This window comes from Orbicella faveolata, unplaced genomic scaffold (assembly GCF_042242905.1).
Source record: "Orbicella faveolata isolate gen_17 unplaced genomic scaffold, um_ofav_v1 contig_35, whole genome shotgun sequence".
NCBI classification, from domain to species: Eukaryota; Metazoa; Cnidaria; class Anthozoa; order Scleractinia; family Merulinidae; genus Orbicella; species Orbicella faveolata.
The window spans coordinates 4,770,001-4,788,624 of record NW_028301564.1 but is presented as its reverse complement, the minus strand read 5'-3'; the positions used below and the strand labels follow the sequence as shown (position 1 = coordinate 4,788,624).

The 18,624-nt window shown below is 41.4% G+C and overlaps 2 protein-coding genes, 1 long non-coding RNA gene and 1 pseudogene across 8 annotated transcripts in view; 2 read left to right on the top strand and 2 right to left on the bottom strand.

The window, feature by feature from the left end:
- The window catches only part of LOC149102704 (uncharacterized), a 234,512-nt gene that overhangs the window by 77,028 nt on the left and 138,860 nt on the right, over positions 1-18,624 (bottom strand). The gene's annotated exons all lie outside the window — the stretch shown is intronic.
- The window catches only part of LOC110043911 (uncharacterized), a 222,544-nt gene that overhangs the window by 178,087 nt on the left and 25,833 nt on the right, over positions 1-18,624 (top strand). The window lies entirely within an intron of this gene.
- LOC149102714 (uncharacterized) lies at positions 401-14,027 on the top strand. The gene is made up of 3 exons (XM_089274054.1): positions 401-567; positions 2,158-3,065; positions 4,275-14,027. The coding sequence occupies exons 2-3, from the start codon at positions 2,222-2,224 to the stop codon at positions 10,844-10,846; spliced, it is 7,416 nt and encodes a 2,471-aa protein (XP_089130180.1). The 5' UTR covers positions 401-567; positions 2,158-2,221; the 3' UTR covers positions 10,847-14,027.
- The window catches only part of LOC149102713 (uncharacterized), a 2,008-nt pseudogene continuing 1,431 nt past the window's right edge, over positions 18,048-18,624 (bottom strand).

Here is an 18,624-nt window from a genome sequence, read left to right as displayed (position 1 = left end):
CCCTTGGGGCCAGTCATTAAGTACTTATTGACGCCTAAATTGATGACGTCACAAGTGGTACATGGTGCATGATCCCTCAGGGTACGAAAACGTACAATTGCCATTTAAAGGGTTAAAATTAACTTTCTCTTCTAGAGGAATTGTTTTGGTGTTATTTATGTAAACGTTTCAGCTGACTTTTGCGTTCTCAACAGATCGACAACAACTATCATTTGGATAGCACAAATATGCTTTTGGAGAACGCTTATATCTAAGTCACTACTTTTCATGAACACGATATTTATGTCGTTTACCTATTTATTACCATGCAGCATTATAGATATTAGCCTTACTGCTGCCATTATGTGAAGTTTGATGACTCCGCACTTTCCGGTCGGTACCGCTCGTTAATTATATTCTCGGATGTGTTAGGCATTTGTCATGTCACGGGATTAAATTCCCAGAAAGATACTGACTAGAAAAGTTATTCAGCAGGAATAATTCAACATAAATTGCTTCATTTTACCAAAATTGTACACAGAATTCTTTTCTTCAAGAAATATCTTCGAACTATCCAGAATACTGAAGGTAAGTGAAAAAGTTCTAACTTGTTGTTTACAAGGTATTCGAAGCGGAACCACAGACTACATATAGTTTTTCGCTCGCTCAATTCAGTGGCTAAAACCTATTGGAATATAAACTTTCTCTCTTCGAAGGGTTCAGTCTGATCACACAACATGAAAAGTTTGATTTAATCGAGTCTCTATACTGAGCAATTTTAATCGCTGAATCATTCGATTTTGTTCCGCTTCATAACAGCAGAATAACAGAACTCGCTCGCTTTATTTCCAGTTCTTGGAATACAATCGAAATAAGAACTAACAGTTTTTAGTACAAATCTACTTAGTGTTCTGTCACAAATGCCGTTGTCTTATTTGCATCCCTACTCATTATCTGTTATGCGTTAGATAGTGAGTAGCCTTGCAGTGTGGGATTGTGAACAAAATGGCGGGCGCATCTTTACGCTGTTGAAGTGTCTGAAAAAGAATTTAGATAAGTTTTAAACAAGTAGCAGATTTGTACTAAAACAATGAGATTATTTGCTCTTGATTTCTATGCGTGATAGTTAACTTGAGCTGCGCCCTCGTCAGCTATCACGCGATAGAAATCACAAATTCATATATGTTCTAACTGTGAAATACCATAAGCATCCATAGATGAAAACGGCCCGCGAGACCGTATTCGAAACTGAGCAAAGACAATCTGCTGCATTAAAATCGACCATTATCTTCTGCAATAATGTTAATAAGTCTAGACTCTTTTTTATTCTTTTTATTTCGAATTATCGGCAATTAACGCGATAGAAAACCAACGATTTTAGATGTCTTTGTCATGCATAAAGTTATGACTGTTGCTGGTATTTCGAAACGCCATTAATTAAGGGTACTCTATTGTAATTGTGTTGCATGGTTAAAGACATAGCTTTGTCTATTTTGCTGGGAAAAGTGCATCAAGAACAAGAAAAATCTTGCCAGGACTGAAAAATAATTTTAGACATTTGTATACAACTAAGAGCTTTTGTAGTCCGACATGTATTTAGCCTGGGGCCCCACGCTGATTTGAATCTTTTCTTATGAAAACAGCATTCAAGCTATTGTGGTCACACTTTGTGATTTTTCCTTAAAAACCATCCATCCATGATTTCAAAGAGCGTTTTACCCGAGTTTGATTTTTTATAAGCATAAGAAGGAACCCACCACAAGTTCGAGTAACAAGGGGACAAAAACTTTAAACCGAAATTATTTACATTGTATTGCAAACTTCTGTTCCATCTTCTCAAAATGAATCATTTCTACTAAACAACGCCAAAATTTCAAAGTTCATATGAAAGCACTGTCAAAAGTACTGTTGAAATGAAACTGATGATGAAATTTTACCTGTGTTTGCACAATTCGGCTCTGAACTTTGGGAAATTGTATTTGGTGTTGTCTCAGACAACTGTTTTAGAAAATGTAAAAAGGACTGTAACATACTTAAAGTTACTATGGTACCAGGTTTTGTCCATTAAAAATTAAAATTGCTTGATTTCCTATCGGATTTCGTCTTAATTTTTCAATTTTTTAATCGCCACCAAGGCCACCTTTCAATAATAACTGTTCTCTCTTGTTCTTTTATCAGGGGCAGTACTGTCGTCCTGGCAATATAGACACTTTTTACTAAGATTAGTTTATCGCTATCAGTAATGGCTCTACAGCCGTTTATGAACGAACAGTTGAACTATTTCAAGTTTGCTTTTGTTGTGCTGAATGAGTTCCCCAAGGTGCTTCGACAAACATTTAAACACACGTGGGACGATACTTTTGCACATCTCCCTGGTTACCAGCCGTGGGATGACTCCATTGCTGTGCGAAACATGTTCCTCGTTACAGAGGGTGGTAAGACCAAAGTACCCACACACCTCCCTTACGAAGAATGGGATTGTACCGCCTTGTTCCAGGCCACTATCTACGCGCAGTCCTTCGCTTTACCAGACATGGCAGGTCATCACAGGACACTCAGTGATTTGTACTTGAAGCACCGTAAACCGCCTCATGGAACCTTTCATTCTTCCGTGGTCAGCCCTGGCGGAAATGATGCTGAAACCTTTGCAATGGCGATTGATCAGCTGCGACTCCTAAGAAATGCATTTTGTCACTCATTCAGCTCCGAGGTTGACAAAAAGACATTTGATCAATACATTCAACACACCAAAGACGCCATCACTGCTCTTGGAATCACGACTGACCCTATTGATGCCGTTGGAAGTTTGACCGAGTCGGACTTCCCTACAGAAAAAGTTTGCAAGTTCAAAGATGACATCACGAAGGAGTTACTAACAGAAATCACATTTCTCAAGGAAAATGTGGAGGATGAACTAATGGGTGTGAGGTCAGATCTTGCTCAGTCGAGACAGGAACGACAAGAAGACATCATAGAGCTGAGAAAGACCATTGAAAAGGCCGCAACTGCAAACCAAGAAATGACGAACGAGAAAATTGCCGAGATGAACCAAAAGTTTGAAGACCTACTCAAGACTGAGCGACCAGGTAAGTAAGCAGCTCTTCAGAGTTTTTACTTCAAGTGATAATCCTTTGATAAACTTCAATAGGTGCCTACCATAGAAGAGGACTTGTAAGAGTAAAGGCACGCTAAAATAGGACGCTACCCTTTTCCCGCGTTTCGGTGAGTAACCATCGACTACCCATGTATAAAAGAAAGAATTTTTCGTAATCTAGTAGTGAAACTAAAATTATAATGTTTCAGTCGTCTATATTGTCAGCAGGAAAGAAATCTCAACATAAGAGTGACTTATAAACTGTACATTGCTCGCATTATCAAACCTCTGAAACGAAATGGGCAGGTTAATTAAAAGAGGATTAACCCTATTAAGACGGAGTTTTATGGTCCCACGGATCCTGAGGGAAAAGGTGGTTGAGCCCTCACTCTATAACATTAGAGCTATCACACTGAAACCTGAGGGTTTATAGCTCGTTCAAGCTATTTCCTTTGAAGTCCACAACATAGAACTATGTTTTCATACGACAAAGAAATGCGTCAGTATTTCTGAACAGACGCCATGTTGGATTTTCTGATGTTTATTTTAAAAGCGTTAGAAAGCTACCAAAACTAGCTCAAACGTAGTCAAAATCTAGAACAAAGCTACTGCAAGAAAATTTTCAAGATATTTTCATTTTAAACAGGAAAATTCAAACAAGAAGATCCTTGAGCTGTGATAAGTCATACCAATTTGTTCCCAAATAAATTTTAGGAGTTCGTTACTTCAATGTTTTAAAGTTACAAGCTACAAGTTACAAGCAAGTTACAAGCCAAAGCTGGTGATGCCCTCAGAAGTCTCCCCTCCGTACTGTTTGAAAAGGGTAAAGCTAGTCCGGGATTAACGAAAACTTTGAATTGTTTCATAAAATATCAACAATGACTTGCGCAAGACATTTGTTGTCTCCATAAAACTTGGTGGGAAAAAAATCGACTTTAAACAAAAAAAATAAACAAAACATGATTTTTTTCTAATCCCACACTAGCAATAATAAGCTTTCAATTCGAAATACTTTGGCCTCAAGTAAACGTATGTTATATAATATTTGTTTTGGTTTATTCTATCTCTCGAATAGCAATGTTTTACTAACCTCCAGTGCATATATTTTTTATTCACTCATCTATCCATCCATCCATCCATCCATCTGCCCGTTTGCTCGTTCGTTCATTGAATTATTATTTGTTGGTTGATTGATTTACAGGAACTAGAACATTTCTACGGAGATCAAATCTTCCTCCAAAGGTTCCCCACTTCATTGGCCGTGAGGAAGAATGTGACAAAATTGTTGGTCACATGACTTCCGAATCCACCCGACTCGTCTCTGTCTGGGGTTCGCCAGGGTTCGGAAAAACGTCCGTTGCCATCGAGGTGGGTCATCATCTTCAAGCACGTGAGCTGCCCGTCTACTTTCTCTCATTACGTGGGCTCAAGTCAAAAAGCGATTTAACGTCCAAATTTCTTAGTCTCTTCCGACAGGCTGGGACACTTGAAACTAGTAAGTTGCAGGATTTATCAGCTGACGATGAGGTTTGCTTAATTTTTGACAGACTATCGGATCGCTGTGTTATAATCCTGGATAATGCCGATGACCTGTTTGAATGTGGCGTGCCAAACGTAAAGGAGGAGGCTTTTAACCTCATAGGAGAAATCCTCAATCGCAATGACAAGGTCAACTTTCTTTTAACCACAAGAGAGTCTTTGTCCTTTTTGAATTTACATTTTCAGGGACACAAGTCTGTCAGAATAAGAGAGTTAGACAAGTTGTCATGTCAAACCCCAGCTCGAAAATTTCTTCCACAAGCGAGCACTTCTCAGTTGACAAAAATTTCACAAATCTGTGGTCAGGTTCCCTTAGCCATAAAATTACTGTGTTCCTCCATTTCTGACGATTTTACTCCGTCAAGTCAGTATCTTGAATCCATAGAGTGTACAGAAAACACTGTAGAAATGTTAGACAACCCAGATTATCCAAGCAATTCGAGACTGAGATCTCTTTTCGAGTCGTCTTTCCAGAGACTCTCTACACAAGACCAAGAGGCACTGGTATCTTTGTGTATTCTTCCTGCGCATTTTGATTTAAAGATTTCCGCAGCTGTTTTTGGGAGAACAAGAACAACCGAAGCAGAGAAGGTGCTGCGAAGACTTCAGAGAAAATCTCTTATTGATTGTTCTTCAGAGTTTAGCAAATTCTCTATGCATAAACTAATTCAGTCCTTTGCAAAAGAAAAGGGAGAAGCTGACATGAAAGATACAGTTCTCATCTCAAAATCTCGCTTACGTGCATTTTACATTGCCCAGTTTGAGAAACTTAATGAGAATTTCCTTTCTGGCCGTTCCATGTCTGCATTCATCGAGTTCTATGAAGACGAAAAAAACATTGTTCAAAGTCTAATTGACGGCTGTTTAGATTCAAACAAAGCTGACAGAGTTTTCGATGTTTTGGCGAAAGCAGAGTTGTTTCTTGACACTCTTTTTTGGAAGGACGGATCTACGTTTTACAAAATTTTCGATTCAGCAATAATGGCGGCTAAGCAGACCGGGAGAAATGTTTTCTTCCGGCGCCTGCTTGATTCCAAGGCATTTGGTCAGGTGACCTGGGGAGCAACTGGAAACACAAAGAAGTTGCTCTCCGAGTCCAAGGCTCTTCAAGTGCCAGCTTCTTCCCATTGTGATGGAGAGAAAGGAAAACACTTGTGCTACTATGGACTCCATCAGCTTGTTATCGGAAAGACAGAGGATGGAGTGAAAGTTTTAGAAGAAGCGCTTTCTTTCACAACCACAAGTCAGGAGCACACCATTTTGAGGCTTATCATTTTTCAAATTTTTGCAATCTATTGCCAAAGCAAAAATGACTCGGTGAGCTCATCCAACTTTTATCTAAAAGCTCTAAAGGAATGCAAAGATGCCAGAGACACTTGTTTACTGGTGACACCTATGCCAGAGTCAGCAATAAAGAAAGTTGGTGAACACTGCATCATTCCGACAAACACAGCAAATCCGTCGGAAAACCAGCCTCTTAAAGTTCAAGTTATCCTGCTTTTGAGCAAAGCAGTAAAAATCTTCTCTACCTCAGACACCAATCAAATGTTCGGCAACTTGTTGCTTACCATACTAAATGACTGTAAGTCAGCACTCAACACACCTAAAACTGGTTGGTTCAACTTTCATCGCATTATCGTTAGTATGCTCAAGTCACTTGGTAGAGAAAGAGACGCTTTAACGCTTACAAAGGAAAGGATTAGCTTTCAAGAAAAAGCACTGCAACAAAGCGTTGAAAGGGAAGAAAACTATAGAGAAAGTCAAGTACAAGACGAGGAGGCACTAGCCCAGGACTATTGTGACCTAGGCGACATTCAATACCATGGAGGCAACTACACAGAAGCTATGACGTCGTTCACACGTGCTCTTCATATCAGAATAAAATTGTTTGGTGAAGAACATCCCGACACCGCTGACAGCTACCATAAAATAGGAGCTACACAGCATTCCCTGAGTGATTACACCGCCGCCCTTGAGTCAGCCAAGCGTGCTCGTGATATCAGAATTAAATTGTTTGGTGAAGAACATCCCAACACCGCTGACAGCTACCATAAAATAGGAGCTACACAGCATTCCCTGAGTGATTACACCGCCGCCCTTGAGTCAGCCAAGCGTGCTCTTGATATCAGAATTAAATTGTTTGGTGAAGAACATCCCAACACCGCTGACAGCTACCATGAAATAGCAGTTACACAGCATTCCCTGAGTGATTATACCGCCGCCCTTGAGTCAGCCAAGCGTGCTCTTGATATCAGAATTAAATTGTTTGGTGAAGAACATCCCAACACCGCTGACAGCTACCATTTAGTAGGAGTTACACAGAATTCCCTGAGTGATTACATTGCCGCTCTTGAGTCAGACAAGCGTGCTCTTGATATCAGAACTGAATTGTTTGGTGAAGAACATCCCAACACCGCTGACAGCTACCATGAAACAGCAGTTACACAGCATTCCCTGAGTGATTACACCGCCGCTCTTGAGTCAGGCAAGCGTGCTCTTGATATCAGAATTAAATTGTTTGGTGAAGAACATCCCAACACCGCTGACAGCTACCATAAAATAGGAGCTACACAGCATTCCCTGAGTGATTACACCGCCGCCCTTGAGTCAGCCAAGCGTGCTCTTGATATCAGAATTAAATTGTTTGGTGAAGAACATCCCAACACCGCTGACAGCTACCATGAAATAGCAGTTACACAGCATTCCCTGAGTGATTACACCGCCGCCCTTGAGTCAGCCAAGCGTGCTCTTGATATCAGAATTAAATTGTTTGGTGAAGAACATCCCAACACCGCTGACAGCTACCATGCACTAGGAGTTACACAGCATTCCCTGAGTGATTACATTGCCGCTCTTGAGTCAGACAAGCGTGCTCTTGATATCAGAACTGAATTGTTTGGTGAAGAACATCCCAACACCGCTGACAGCTATCATGAAATAGCAGTTACACAGCATTCCCTGAGTGATTACACCGCCGCTCTTGAGTCAGGCAAGCATGCTCTTGATATCAGAATTAAATTGTTTGGTGAAGAACATCCCAACACCGCTGACAGCTACCATGCACTAGGAGTTACACAGCATTCCCTGAGTGATTACACCGCCGCTCCTGAGTCAGGCAAGCGTGCTCTTGATATCAGAATTAAATTGTTTGGTGAAGAACATCCCAACACCGCTGACAGCTACCATTCAGTAGGAGTTACACAGCATTCCCTGAGTGATTACACCGCCGCTCTTGAGTCAGGCAAGCGTGCTCTTGATATCAGAATTAAATTGTTTGGTGAAGAACATCCCAACACCGCTGACAGCTACCATAATATAGGAGCTACACAGCATTCCCTGAGTGATTACACCGCCGCTCTTGAGTCAGGCAAGCGTGCTCTTGATATCAGTATTAAATTATTTGGTGAAGAACATCCAGAGACCGCTGACAGCTACCATGAACTAGGAGTTACACAGCATTGTCTGAGTGATTACACCGCCGCTCTTGAGTCAGGCAAGCGTGCTCTTGATATCAGAATTAAATTATTTGGTGAACAACATCCCAAGACCGCTGAGAGCTACCATGAACTAGGAGCTACACAGCATTCCCTGAGTGATTACACCGCCGCCCTTGAGTCAAAGAAGCGTGCTCTTGATATCAGAATTAAATTGTTTGGTGAAGAACATCCAATGACCGCTGACAGCTACCATTCACTAGGAGTTACACAGCATTCCCTGAGTGATTACACCGCCGCCCTTGAGTCAAAGAAGCGTGCTCTTGATATCAGAATTGCATTGTTTGGTGAAGAACATCCAGAAACGGCTGACAGCTACCATTCACTAGGAGTTACACAGCATTGCCTGAGTGATTACACCGCCGCCCTTGAGTCAGCCAAGCGTGCTCTTGATATCAGAATTAAATTGTTTGGTGAAGAACATCCCAACACCGCTGACAGCTACCATAAAATAGGAGCTACACAGCATTCCCTGAGTGATTACACCGCCGCCCTTGAGTCAGCCAAGCGTGCTCTTGATATCAGAATTAAATTGTTTGGTGAAGAACATCCCAACACCGCTGACAGCTACCATGAAATAGCAGTTACACAGCATTCCCTGAGTGATTACACCGCCGCCCTTGAGTCAGCCAAGCGTGCTCTTGATATCAGAATTAAATTGTTTGGTGAAGAACATCCCAACACCGCTGACAGCTACCATTTAGTAGGAGTTACACAGAATTCCCTGAGTGATTACATTGCCGCTCTTGAGTCAGACAAGCGTGCTCTTGATATCAGAACTGAATTGTTTGGTGAAGAACATCCCAACACCGCTGACAGCTACCATGAAACAGCAGTTACACAGCATTCCCTGAGTGATTACACCGCCGCTCTTGAGTCAGGCAAGCGTGCTCTTGATATCAGAATTAAATTGTTTGGTGAAGAACATCCCAACACCGCTGACAGCTACCATAAAATAGGAGCTACACAGCATTCCCTGAGTGATTACACCGCCGCCCTTGAGTCAGCCAAGCGTGCTCTTGATATCAGAATTAAATTGTTTGGTGAAGAACATCCCAACACCGCTGACAGCTACCATGAAATAGCAGTTACACAGCATTCCCTGAGTGATTACACCGCCGCCCTTGAGTCAGCCAAGCGTGCTCTTGATATCAGAATTAAATTGTTTGGTGAAGAACATCCCAACACCGCTGACAGCTACCATGCACTAGGAGTTACACAGCATTCCCTGAGTGATTACATTGCCGCTCTTGAGTCAGACAAGCGTGCTCTTGATATCAGAACTGAATTGTTTGGTGAAGAACATCCCAACACTGCTGACAGCTATCATGAAATAGCAGTTACACAGCATTCCCTGAGTGATTACACCGCCGCTCTTGAGTCAGGCAAGCATGCTCTTGATATCAGAATTAAATTGTTTGGTGAAGAACATCCCAACACCGCTGACAGCTACCATGCACTAGGAGTTACACAGCATTCCCTGAGTGATTACACCGCCGCTCCTGAGTCAGGCAAGCGTGCTCTTGATATCAGAATTAAATTGTTTGGTGAAGAACATCCCAACACCGCTGACAGCTACCATTCAGTAGGAGTTACACAGCATTCCCTGAGTGATTACACCGCCGCTCTTGAGTCAGGCAAGCGTGCTCTTGATATCAGAATTAAATTGTTTGGTGAAGAACATCCCAACACCGCTGACAGCTACCATAATATAGGAGCTACACAGCATTCCCTGAGTGATTACACCGCCGCTCTTGAGTCAGGCAAGCGTGCTCTTGATATCAGTATTAAATTATTTGGTGAAGAACATCCAGAGACCGCTGACAGCTACCATGAACTAGGAGTTACACAGCATTGTCTGAGTGATTACACCGCCGCTCTTGAGTCAGGCAAGCGTGCTCTTGATATCAGAATTAAATTATTTGGTGAACAACATCCCAAGACCGCTGAGAGCTACCATGAACTAGGAGCTACACAGCATTCCCTGAGTGATTACACCGCCGCCCTTGAGTCAAAGAAGCGTGCTCTTGATATCAGAATTAAATTGTTTGGTGAAGAACATCCCAACACCGCTGACAGCTACCATAATATAGGAGCTACACAGCATTCCCTGAGTGATTACACCGCCGCTCTTGAGTCAGGCAAGCGTGCTCTTGATATCAGTATTAAATTATTTGGTGAAGAACATCCAGAGACCGCTGACAGCTACCATGAACTAGGAGTTACACAGCATTGTCTGAGTGATTACACCGCCGCTCTTGAGTCAGGCAAGCGTGCTCTTGATATCAGAATTAAATTATTTGGTGAACAACATCCCAAGACCGCTGAGAGCTACCATGAACTAGGAGCTACACAGCATTCCCTGAGTGATTACACCGCCGCCCTTGAGTCAAAGAAGCGTGCTCTTGATATCAGAATTAAATTGTTTGGTGAAGAACATCCAATGACCGCTGACAGCTACCATTCACTAGGAGTTACACAGCATTCCCTGAGTGATTACACCGCCGCCCTTGAGTCAAAGAAGCGTGCTCTTGATATCAGAATTGCATTGTTTGGTGAAGAACATCCAGAAACGGCTGACAGCTACCATTCACTAGGAGTTACACAGCATTGCCTGAGTGATTACACCGCCGCTCTTGAGTCAGCCAAGCGTGCTCTTGATATCAGAATTAAATTATTTGGTGAAGAGCATCCAATGACCGCTGACAGCTACAGATTAGTACGTGTTTTAAGTTTCTAACTTGTTCTCTCAAACATCCCTGATTAAGGATGTAACTGGTTTTTTACAGAGCAGCTGTTTTCTGTGTGCACGGTGTACATACGAGGTATCGGTAGTGACTTGAGATCGAGTAGATTAGCCGCCATATTGGCTTAGGAATAGTGGGCGGTGAAGGAGGAAGGGAAAAATTTTCTTTGTTCTTCCCCTCCCCATTACTCCAGCTCTTACCCCTCTTGTGGCCTAACCCCAACTACCAGGTCACTCTTTTGTCTCTATCCAAGCCTCTTCCGGGTTTGAATTGAAGCTGGTGGTTGCTTGATCAAAATGCGCCTGTTAACGTTATCTCTAGGAATCCAGCATATTAAATATATCGGTCATCGCCAGATATTGCGCATAGTTACAGCAAATAACATTTTCCTACTTTTAAGACTGGAAAATATGCCCTTGAAACCTCAAACGCAATAATCATTTAGATATTAGGCCGTTCGATCCGAAGCCTATAGGCTTGTGTTTAGATTGAGTCTTAAGTCCTAAATCCCCACTGAGATTTCTTTTGTATTATATTTGTCATAGCAGTTTGTTCCAAAGTTTGCCGGTAATGCCCACTCGACAATTGCAGAATTTGTTGTTGTTATTCCAGTTCGCTATCGTGTTTTGAGTCGTTAACGTTAGATGGTCACCTTGTGTATTTTAGGGTTAGCTAGAAACTTCTTATAAAAGGGAACTTAACCACGCGCGTTTTTGATACGCGGACGGTAACCGGAAGAGAAGATTTCGCATGCTAGGACCGTATTGTCTCCCAGATTTTTTATACTACTCATCTCTAATGAAGAAAAGATACTTAGCACTGTGAATATGGTTGTGTGAGGACAAGTTAAAAGTAAAAGTAGCTCACTTCCGGTTACCGTCCGCGTCTCAAAAACGCGCGTGCTTAAGTTCCCAAAACACAGGAGTCTTCTGCAAATATAAGCCTGACTAGTTAGATAACGATAAATTCCTTCTGATGAAAAGCACTCCGTCATTTTTTCTAGTCAACAAAGGCAAAGAAATCACGATTAATCAGGAGAAAATTAGCAAGAATTTTAAGAAGCCAGAACAGTTTGTTATGAGAAAATTATACCCAGATCTTATTCACACCGGCCTTTTCTTAGTCTTCAGAAGAAATATAATAGGAACACGCTTTTGGGCGAAAAGTACTGAAAGTTAAAATTTTCAAGTCGGGTTGTTTCTATGGAAACCGGTCAAGCCAATACTTGTACATTGCTGATTACGATTTAGGATTCATTAGTGTTTGATAAATAAGGAATAAGACGTGGGCGCACGTAGATATGGAATTTATCTCCGAATGTTCAACGCGAGATCTCACGAGTGAGCGCAGCTAACAAGTGAGATAAAGTTGAACACGAGAAGAGAAATTTCACATTTACAAGCAACCTTGTATTATAATAACGACGTTTTTGACGATTTTCCGAAGTTTTCCGACTACTTACCGGAGATTTACAAAGACTCTCCAAAAGTTAACCGAAGGCCAAACGAACGTTTCCGAGCATTTCCCGAAGATTACCGGATTTACAAAGACTTCCGGCTAAGATGTTTCAATTAAACACCAACAAATTTAAGTGCAGTTTAAAGGGTTAAACATGATATCAAACGTCAATATTATTTCATCGATATGATCAACTGAAATTATCGTAATTTTACACGTGTTCAATAAGAGCTTTTCTCAGGGCTTGTAATCGATGTAAAACACCGCAGACCAGATTTCTTTACTGAGGCGATCATAGAAACCAGAGAAGCAGCGAGATCAAAGGTAGCTGCCAGCCCCCCTGCCGCAGACATACTAATTGATTCACACTTAAATCGGAAAACTAAGTAGAATTTATAGCTAAAAACATCAAAAAAAGTATTAGCGCTTTACGTAAGTTATATTAAGGCATCGTGTTGATTTAAAGTGTTGTGCTTTCAAAATGATTTAAGGATATTGAATTTACCCTACGAAAATATCAAATCTCAAGGTCTTGTTGAAAGAGAGGTAACATTTCATTAACAATGCATCTTCAACCTCAGTGTTAAGGGCCTTTTGCACTGCTCTGTATAGTGGCTAGTTTTCACTAGCGCGTAACCAGAAAGAACATACGCAGATGTGAAGTAGGGTGCTGTTAACTGCCATTTGTTGGGAAATTTTCCTAACAAAAGGCTCTAATTACATTGCTGCCACATTTCCGTGACTTTAATGGTAGAAAATTAACCGTGTTAGATTAAATTTTCCTTGGTTGAAAATTTCAATTTTTTCTGACTCAAGATAAAAATTCCTTGACTTTTCCTTGACCTGAAGAATTTTTTCCCCTGACCATTTCCTGACCTGTGACAACACTGTAATTATCAACATCTTACTGCCTTTGCATATGTGCTAGTAAGCTGCTGACAGCCAGTTTCTTCTCTTACGCCTCGTCCACACCACGCCGGAGACATTGCAAACCGGCGTTTTCACTCTCAAAACGCATCAAATGCTTTTCGTCCACACTACGCCGGAGAAATTTGAAAACGCATTTATGACCGGTCATTTTGTTTTTGTGTTTGAGGAAAACTCGGGCAGAGAAATCACGCGATTATTGTGACGCCATCGTTTTCGAAAAGCTCCATTTTAAGATGTTTCATGTCCACACAAACGAAAAGCCGACGTTCTCAAATTTTCCCCGATTTGAAGAGCGTTTTTGAAAAGCTCCGTTTCCGGGACAGATAAGTGTGGACAGTAGGCCTAACCGATACCGTGTTTTCAAATTCCTCCGGTGAAATGTGGACTCGGCTTTAGGTCTCTAAGACAAGTGTTTATCAGTTTCGTTTCACCCCTTTGAGACTAAAGCGTGTCGCCTTTTAATCCCTGCTGAATTTCAAGAGAAAAACAAACTGCCTGTAGTCTAATGTGCTAGCCTGAGTGAAAGCCACCCTTTAGAAAGAGCATTGTACACAGAAATTAACTAAATGTAGATACTAGTAAACACTCCAATTACTAATTTAGAGAAAATTGCTATCATTTTATTCACTGCATTATAAATGCAATATATTATTGCTTGTTAAGTATATTATATTTCTCTTCTTAGAATATTTCTACTGGTATTGCTCAAGACGACTGCACATCAGTCTCCAAGCGTTAAGCCATTATTATGTATTAAAGTTGTCTCCTGGACAGATTTTCATGTGACTGTAATTGGTTAAAAACTCTCCGTGCAATTTATGCAACCGCCCCTAACCAATCAGAGCGGAGACTATATTCTCAAAGCCAATCAGGTGCGTTGAAAACTCAGTAAATGAGTTCACGTGACTTTTCCAACTCTCGTCACCGACTGCTCCTGACTTTCCCGCGCTTTTCGGTGATTGCCGAGTTCCGATTGGCTGGTTAGATATTTACAGGCGCTGTGATCCGTTCTGATAATTTTGAATTTAAAAGCTTTACAACAGTCATTAGAAAATCACTATTTTTAAAGTAAATTTTACAACAAACATTTACAATTATAATGTACAGCTCGATATAAATTGGAATGGAGATTTGGCTAGCTACCGGGGTCTGTCACCGCGTGTGCAAAAACGTTACAAAAGAATTCAAATTGAGAAAACAGACCTTGTGTTTTTATTGTCTTTCTTTCCGTTTTGTGGTTATCTTTTATCCATTTTACGCTGCAACTGGAAGAATCCGGCTGCTTTCACAAACCTTATTCAGCCTCGGCACCCCACTCGATAATAAGTACGCCTAAAGAATGGTATTCCGCCATGTTTTCCTTGTAAAAGTACTGAAGCAACGAATTTAATAATTGAGTTGCAAAATATTGGGACCCAATGAGCTCTTGCCTTGGCATAACTTGGTTATTTTCCACAATTTTTTTACCGAGATGACCAATCTCTCCATTCTCATAAACTGTGCCTGGCTGGATTTGGGAACTGATCGCTTCTGGGTGGTCAAAGTTCATCTTTGACTTTTATCCCGGATCCCCGGGGGGTGGCGGACAAAGTTCATTTGGTATACTAAAAGTCTGTGTCAGTCCCAACTAATTGCGGAAAAAAATCCACGAGGACACTTCGTGACTTCGTACACTCCCCACGCAATTTCTTCAGGATAAAGTCGACCCTCTGCTGTGCGTTTAGGTTTGTCTCAAAGCTCCTTTCCGGACACGAGGCGCTGCGTGACATTGATAAGTTGGATTGTGTTATGTTACTTTTGATGTTAGTTTAGATAAGAGTGATACAACAAGACAACATTCCCTGATTGGTGTCGTGACATATATTGATATCGCAGATGCGAAAAGCGTGACCTTACTCCTTTAACAAGAACACGACACAATGCCGTGCCTGTATTGCAACGATAAACTAGGAAGAGACCATCCTTGAAAATCGGCTTTTCCCAGTTACGTGACATCACAATTGAGCAAAGAGTATTCATCTGTACCGAGTCTTGATATCGCGGTCTTGAATGAACCGCCCATTCTGGCGTCACCGTCACTGTTGATGACAAAGGATCATGTTAAAAAAGAAGTCAGCGAAATGAACGAGTGACCAGCAAAATGTGTTTCCTCAAAACGCGCACGAAATTTTCGCGGTTTGCGCGGGTTTCTCCTGAATTGCGCATGGAGGTCTGGGAGGAAAGAAAAGAGTGCGAAATACTTATTGGATTCTCTTAGACTGCGAGCAGTCTCTTTTTTGCTCAAAAATCCGCGGGGAAGAACGCAAAGAAAAACGTAACACATAAGCGAGCGGTGGCATGGGTTGTGAGGTTTCGAGCGATATGCGAAGCGGCGACCCGGAGGTAGTGCGTCGCGTCTTTCGACGCCCGCGCTACTTGTGGCTCGTGTGACTTCGCCACTTGCCGCTTGCGACATGTCACGCTCGCAGTCACGCTTGCAGTCACGATCGCAGTCACGATCGCACGCTTACTTGATTTGTGTTCTTGCCCACGGATTTTCGAGCAAAAGAGAGACTGCTCGCATTCTAGGAGAAATTTTTTACCCAAATTTATAGAGATTTGTATGGAGACGCCATGCTGGTGCCCATCCGTATGGGCACCAACATGGCGGCCGGAAACTAACAGAAACATCTGTCACTGAGTTTCGCTACAAAAGCGTGAATTTATCCCTCGAGGAACTCTAAAACATTAAAATAATACTTTTTCTAAGACATGAACTGTTCAGATAGCCAAGTTCTCTGAAATAAGTCACTCTTTTAACCATCATGACAGCTCTCTAGGCCATCATGTAAATACCGTGTCACGCAAAAGCTTAGAAATTCAAGCGTAGTTTATTACAAATTTGTATGAATATTAGTTTTCAGCTGCTCTCATACATCATTTAAGTAAAATCTCAGGAAGATTAATAGATTTGTAGTTCGAATTTTAGTGACGTCATGTGAAAACCAGCTATATAAAAAGTAAAAACCGTCTACGAAGGAAATCAGGCAACGCGCCATCGATCCCAACAAAAGTACAGTGACCTTGAAGACACAAATAACTGCTTCGAAGATGACTGTTCAATGTACTGTGTTCGAAAACGGCGAAGAAGGTCGGCCTCAAGGGAAGCCAAAAATAAATAAGGTCAACAAAAATGAAAGGGAAAATTCTGATTGGTTCCCTGAGAGGTCCGATTTTTGCAATATGGACCGCTAAGATGTTTCGCTTGCGAATTGCTTTTTTAAAACGATGCAAAAAAGAAAATAATTGCTGTAAGTAGGCATCGTTTTTCCTTCATATTTTGCGGACAATTTGAGTTTAACTTCTGAGAAGCGACTAGAAAAACTTAAAGAAATGTTTAGCTTTAGCACACACGTTTACCGAGAATAAATTGTTGGCGTATAAATATTTACAGCAGCGTTTCAAGAGTCGTTATAATAAATCATTTATTGTACCGGCTTGTTCGATCCGTATTTTGGAAAAATTGGTCTCGTTCTTTCTGTAGCAAGTCTATGGATTGAGCTGCAAAAAGAACTCGACCAATATTTCTCAAGGGAAAATGGACGTCATGCTAGTTAGTAACACACATAAAACGGTTTCACTTGTGTCGAAAAGTAATTGGTTTTGGATTTCTACGCTACATGATTGGCTTAAAAAACTCGCGCCACTTTTTCATCCAATCAGAAGTAAAAACAAAACCATTCGTGACTCGCTCGCTTACGTTTTCCCGCGCTTTGTGTCAGTTACACGTATTTACTTCGAGTTTTGATTGGTTCATTAGACTGTCTGTGTTCTTTGTGATTGGCCAGAGTGATTACTTTGGTTTTGGTTTTACGACACTCATTGAAAACCGCTTTGTATTTGAATGCAGCCAGTGAGCTAATAATATCTAACTGACCTGAGTAAAGACTTGATAGCTTGCTCTGGCTTGTCTTGTGGCTGGACGAGACTGGGACCGTTCATTTTTTATGTAGGAGGGGCTGGTGGGATTTAGGGGGGGGGGGGCATGCGAAAAAAATGGCTTTCGAGGGGGGGCCATCCCAAAAAAATAAGGGAAAAAGGGGGGGCACGTGGAATATTTTAGTAAAACTTTAAAATGGCATAATGTTTGAAGATCAAAAAAATTGCTTTAGAATAAACATAGAAGGCAGGATACAAATTTATTACAAACTTTCCTTCTGCTTTAAAAAAACGTTTGGCGACAAAAAGCATTTGTAGCTACTGAAAAGAAGTATTTAACACTGTTATTTTCGAATGCAACTTTCACTGGCACTCATCTTCATCTTCGCTGTCGATCGTCGAGTTCTTCGTCGCCCCTTGTGCTGCCGTGGGAGTCTCTTTCACCAATGCTGCAAGAAGCAGCAATGCTTTCCGTCACGGTGTACTCTTCAGGGTACATGAAGGTGTAAACATAATCTCTGACTTCCTGCTCAAGGTTGGTGGTGATTCTGCTTCTTGCAGCATTGGTGAAATAATTCCCTTCCAAGAGCTGTGCGATGTATGACCCATCTCTTCTAAATAACGACGTGGCAACATCCTCAACTTTAATACACTCTTCCGGGACGGCCGTTCTAGGAGGGTACACAAGGCATTGTGGAAGATCATTTCCTAGCGGGTTTCCAACACAGATTCCATAAACTCGTTGGACGTTGTTTTCAGTCCGCTTCCTCTTTCTTTCATTTGACTTTCTGTGGTTTTCTTTTTTCCTTCTCCTTTTGTTGATGTGCTGAGTTTTAAAAGTGTTGACGGGCCAGCACGACTCCTGCAGTTCGCAAGGTTGTATAGCCTTTATAGCTTAGCTTTGACAAGGGTGTCTTTTAGGGATTTTCCTTTGCGATATGATAGAAGGGGTGGCTCCTTGAAGATATTTCTTAATTGTGGTTGGTTATGTATCAAGTGCCATTTCCCCATGAGTGTTTCTTTTATGTCAGGCAACGCCGGGTGGTGTTGTGTGACAAAGGGTAGAATTTTCTTTTGTGCGGTTCTGTTCTTATTTGTCAGCGACGTTTTTCTTTCAGAAAATTTGACTTCTGAGAGATGTTTTTCTACTGTTGCTGCTGGGTAACCTCTATTCTTAAGGCGTACGGCAAAATTTCTAATGTTTTCCTCAAAAGTAAGTTGTGAGGAATTTGTTCTTAGAAGCCTTCTCCTTTAATAAAGCCTTTCGTAACGCCTGGCGGGTGACAGGAATAAAAATTCGTGTATTGAAAGGTCTCTGTAGGTTTGAAATGTGTTCGCACATCAAGTATAGATTCCTTGAGGAATCTGTCATATTTGTACACTACAGTGTCCAAGAAAGTCGTCTTTATTTCTAATATTTCAGCCGTGAATTTGACAGTAGGGTGAAAGCTGTTTGCCTTCAAGA

What these genes read in the sequence shown, in the direction of transcription:
- LOC149102714 (XM_089274054.1), top strand. Translation starts at nt 2,222, where the DNA reads ATGGCTCTACAGCCGTTTATGAACGAACAGTTGAACTATTTCAAGTTT. An exon ending in ACTCAAGACTGAGCGACCAG is followed by an intron (nt 3,066 to 4,274) that starts GTAAGTAAGCAG and finishes ATTGATTTACAG; the next exon opens with GAACTAGAACATTTCTACGG.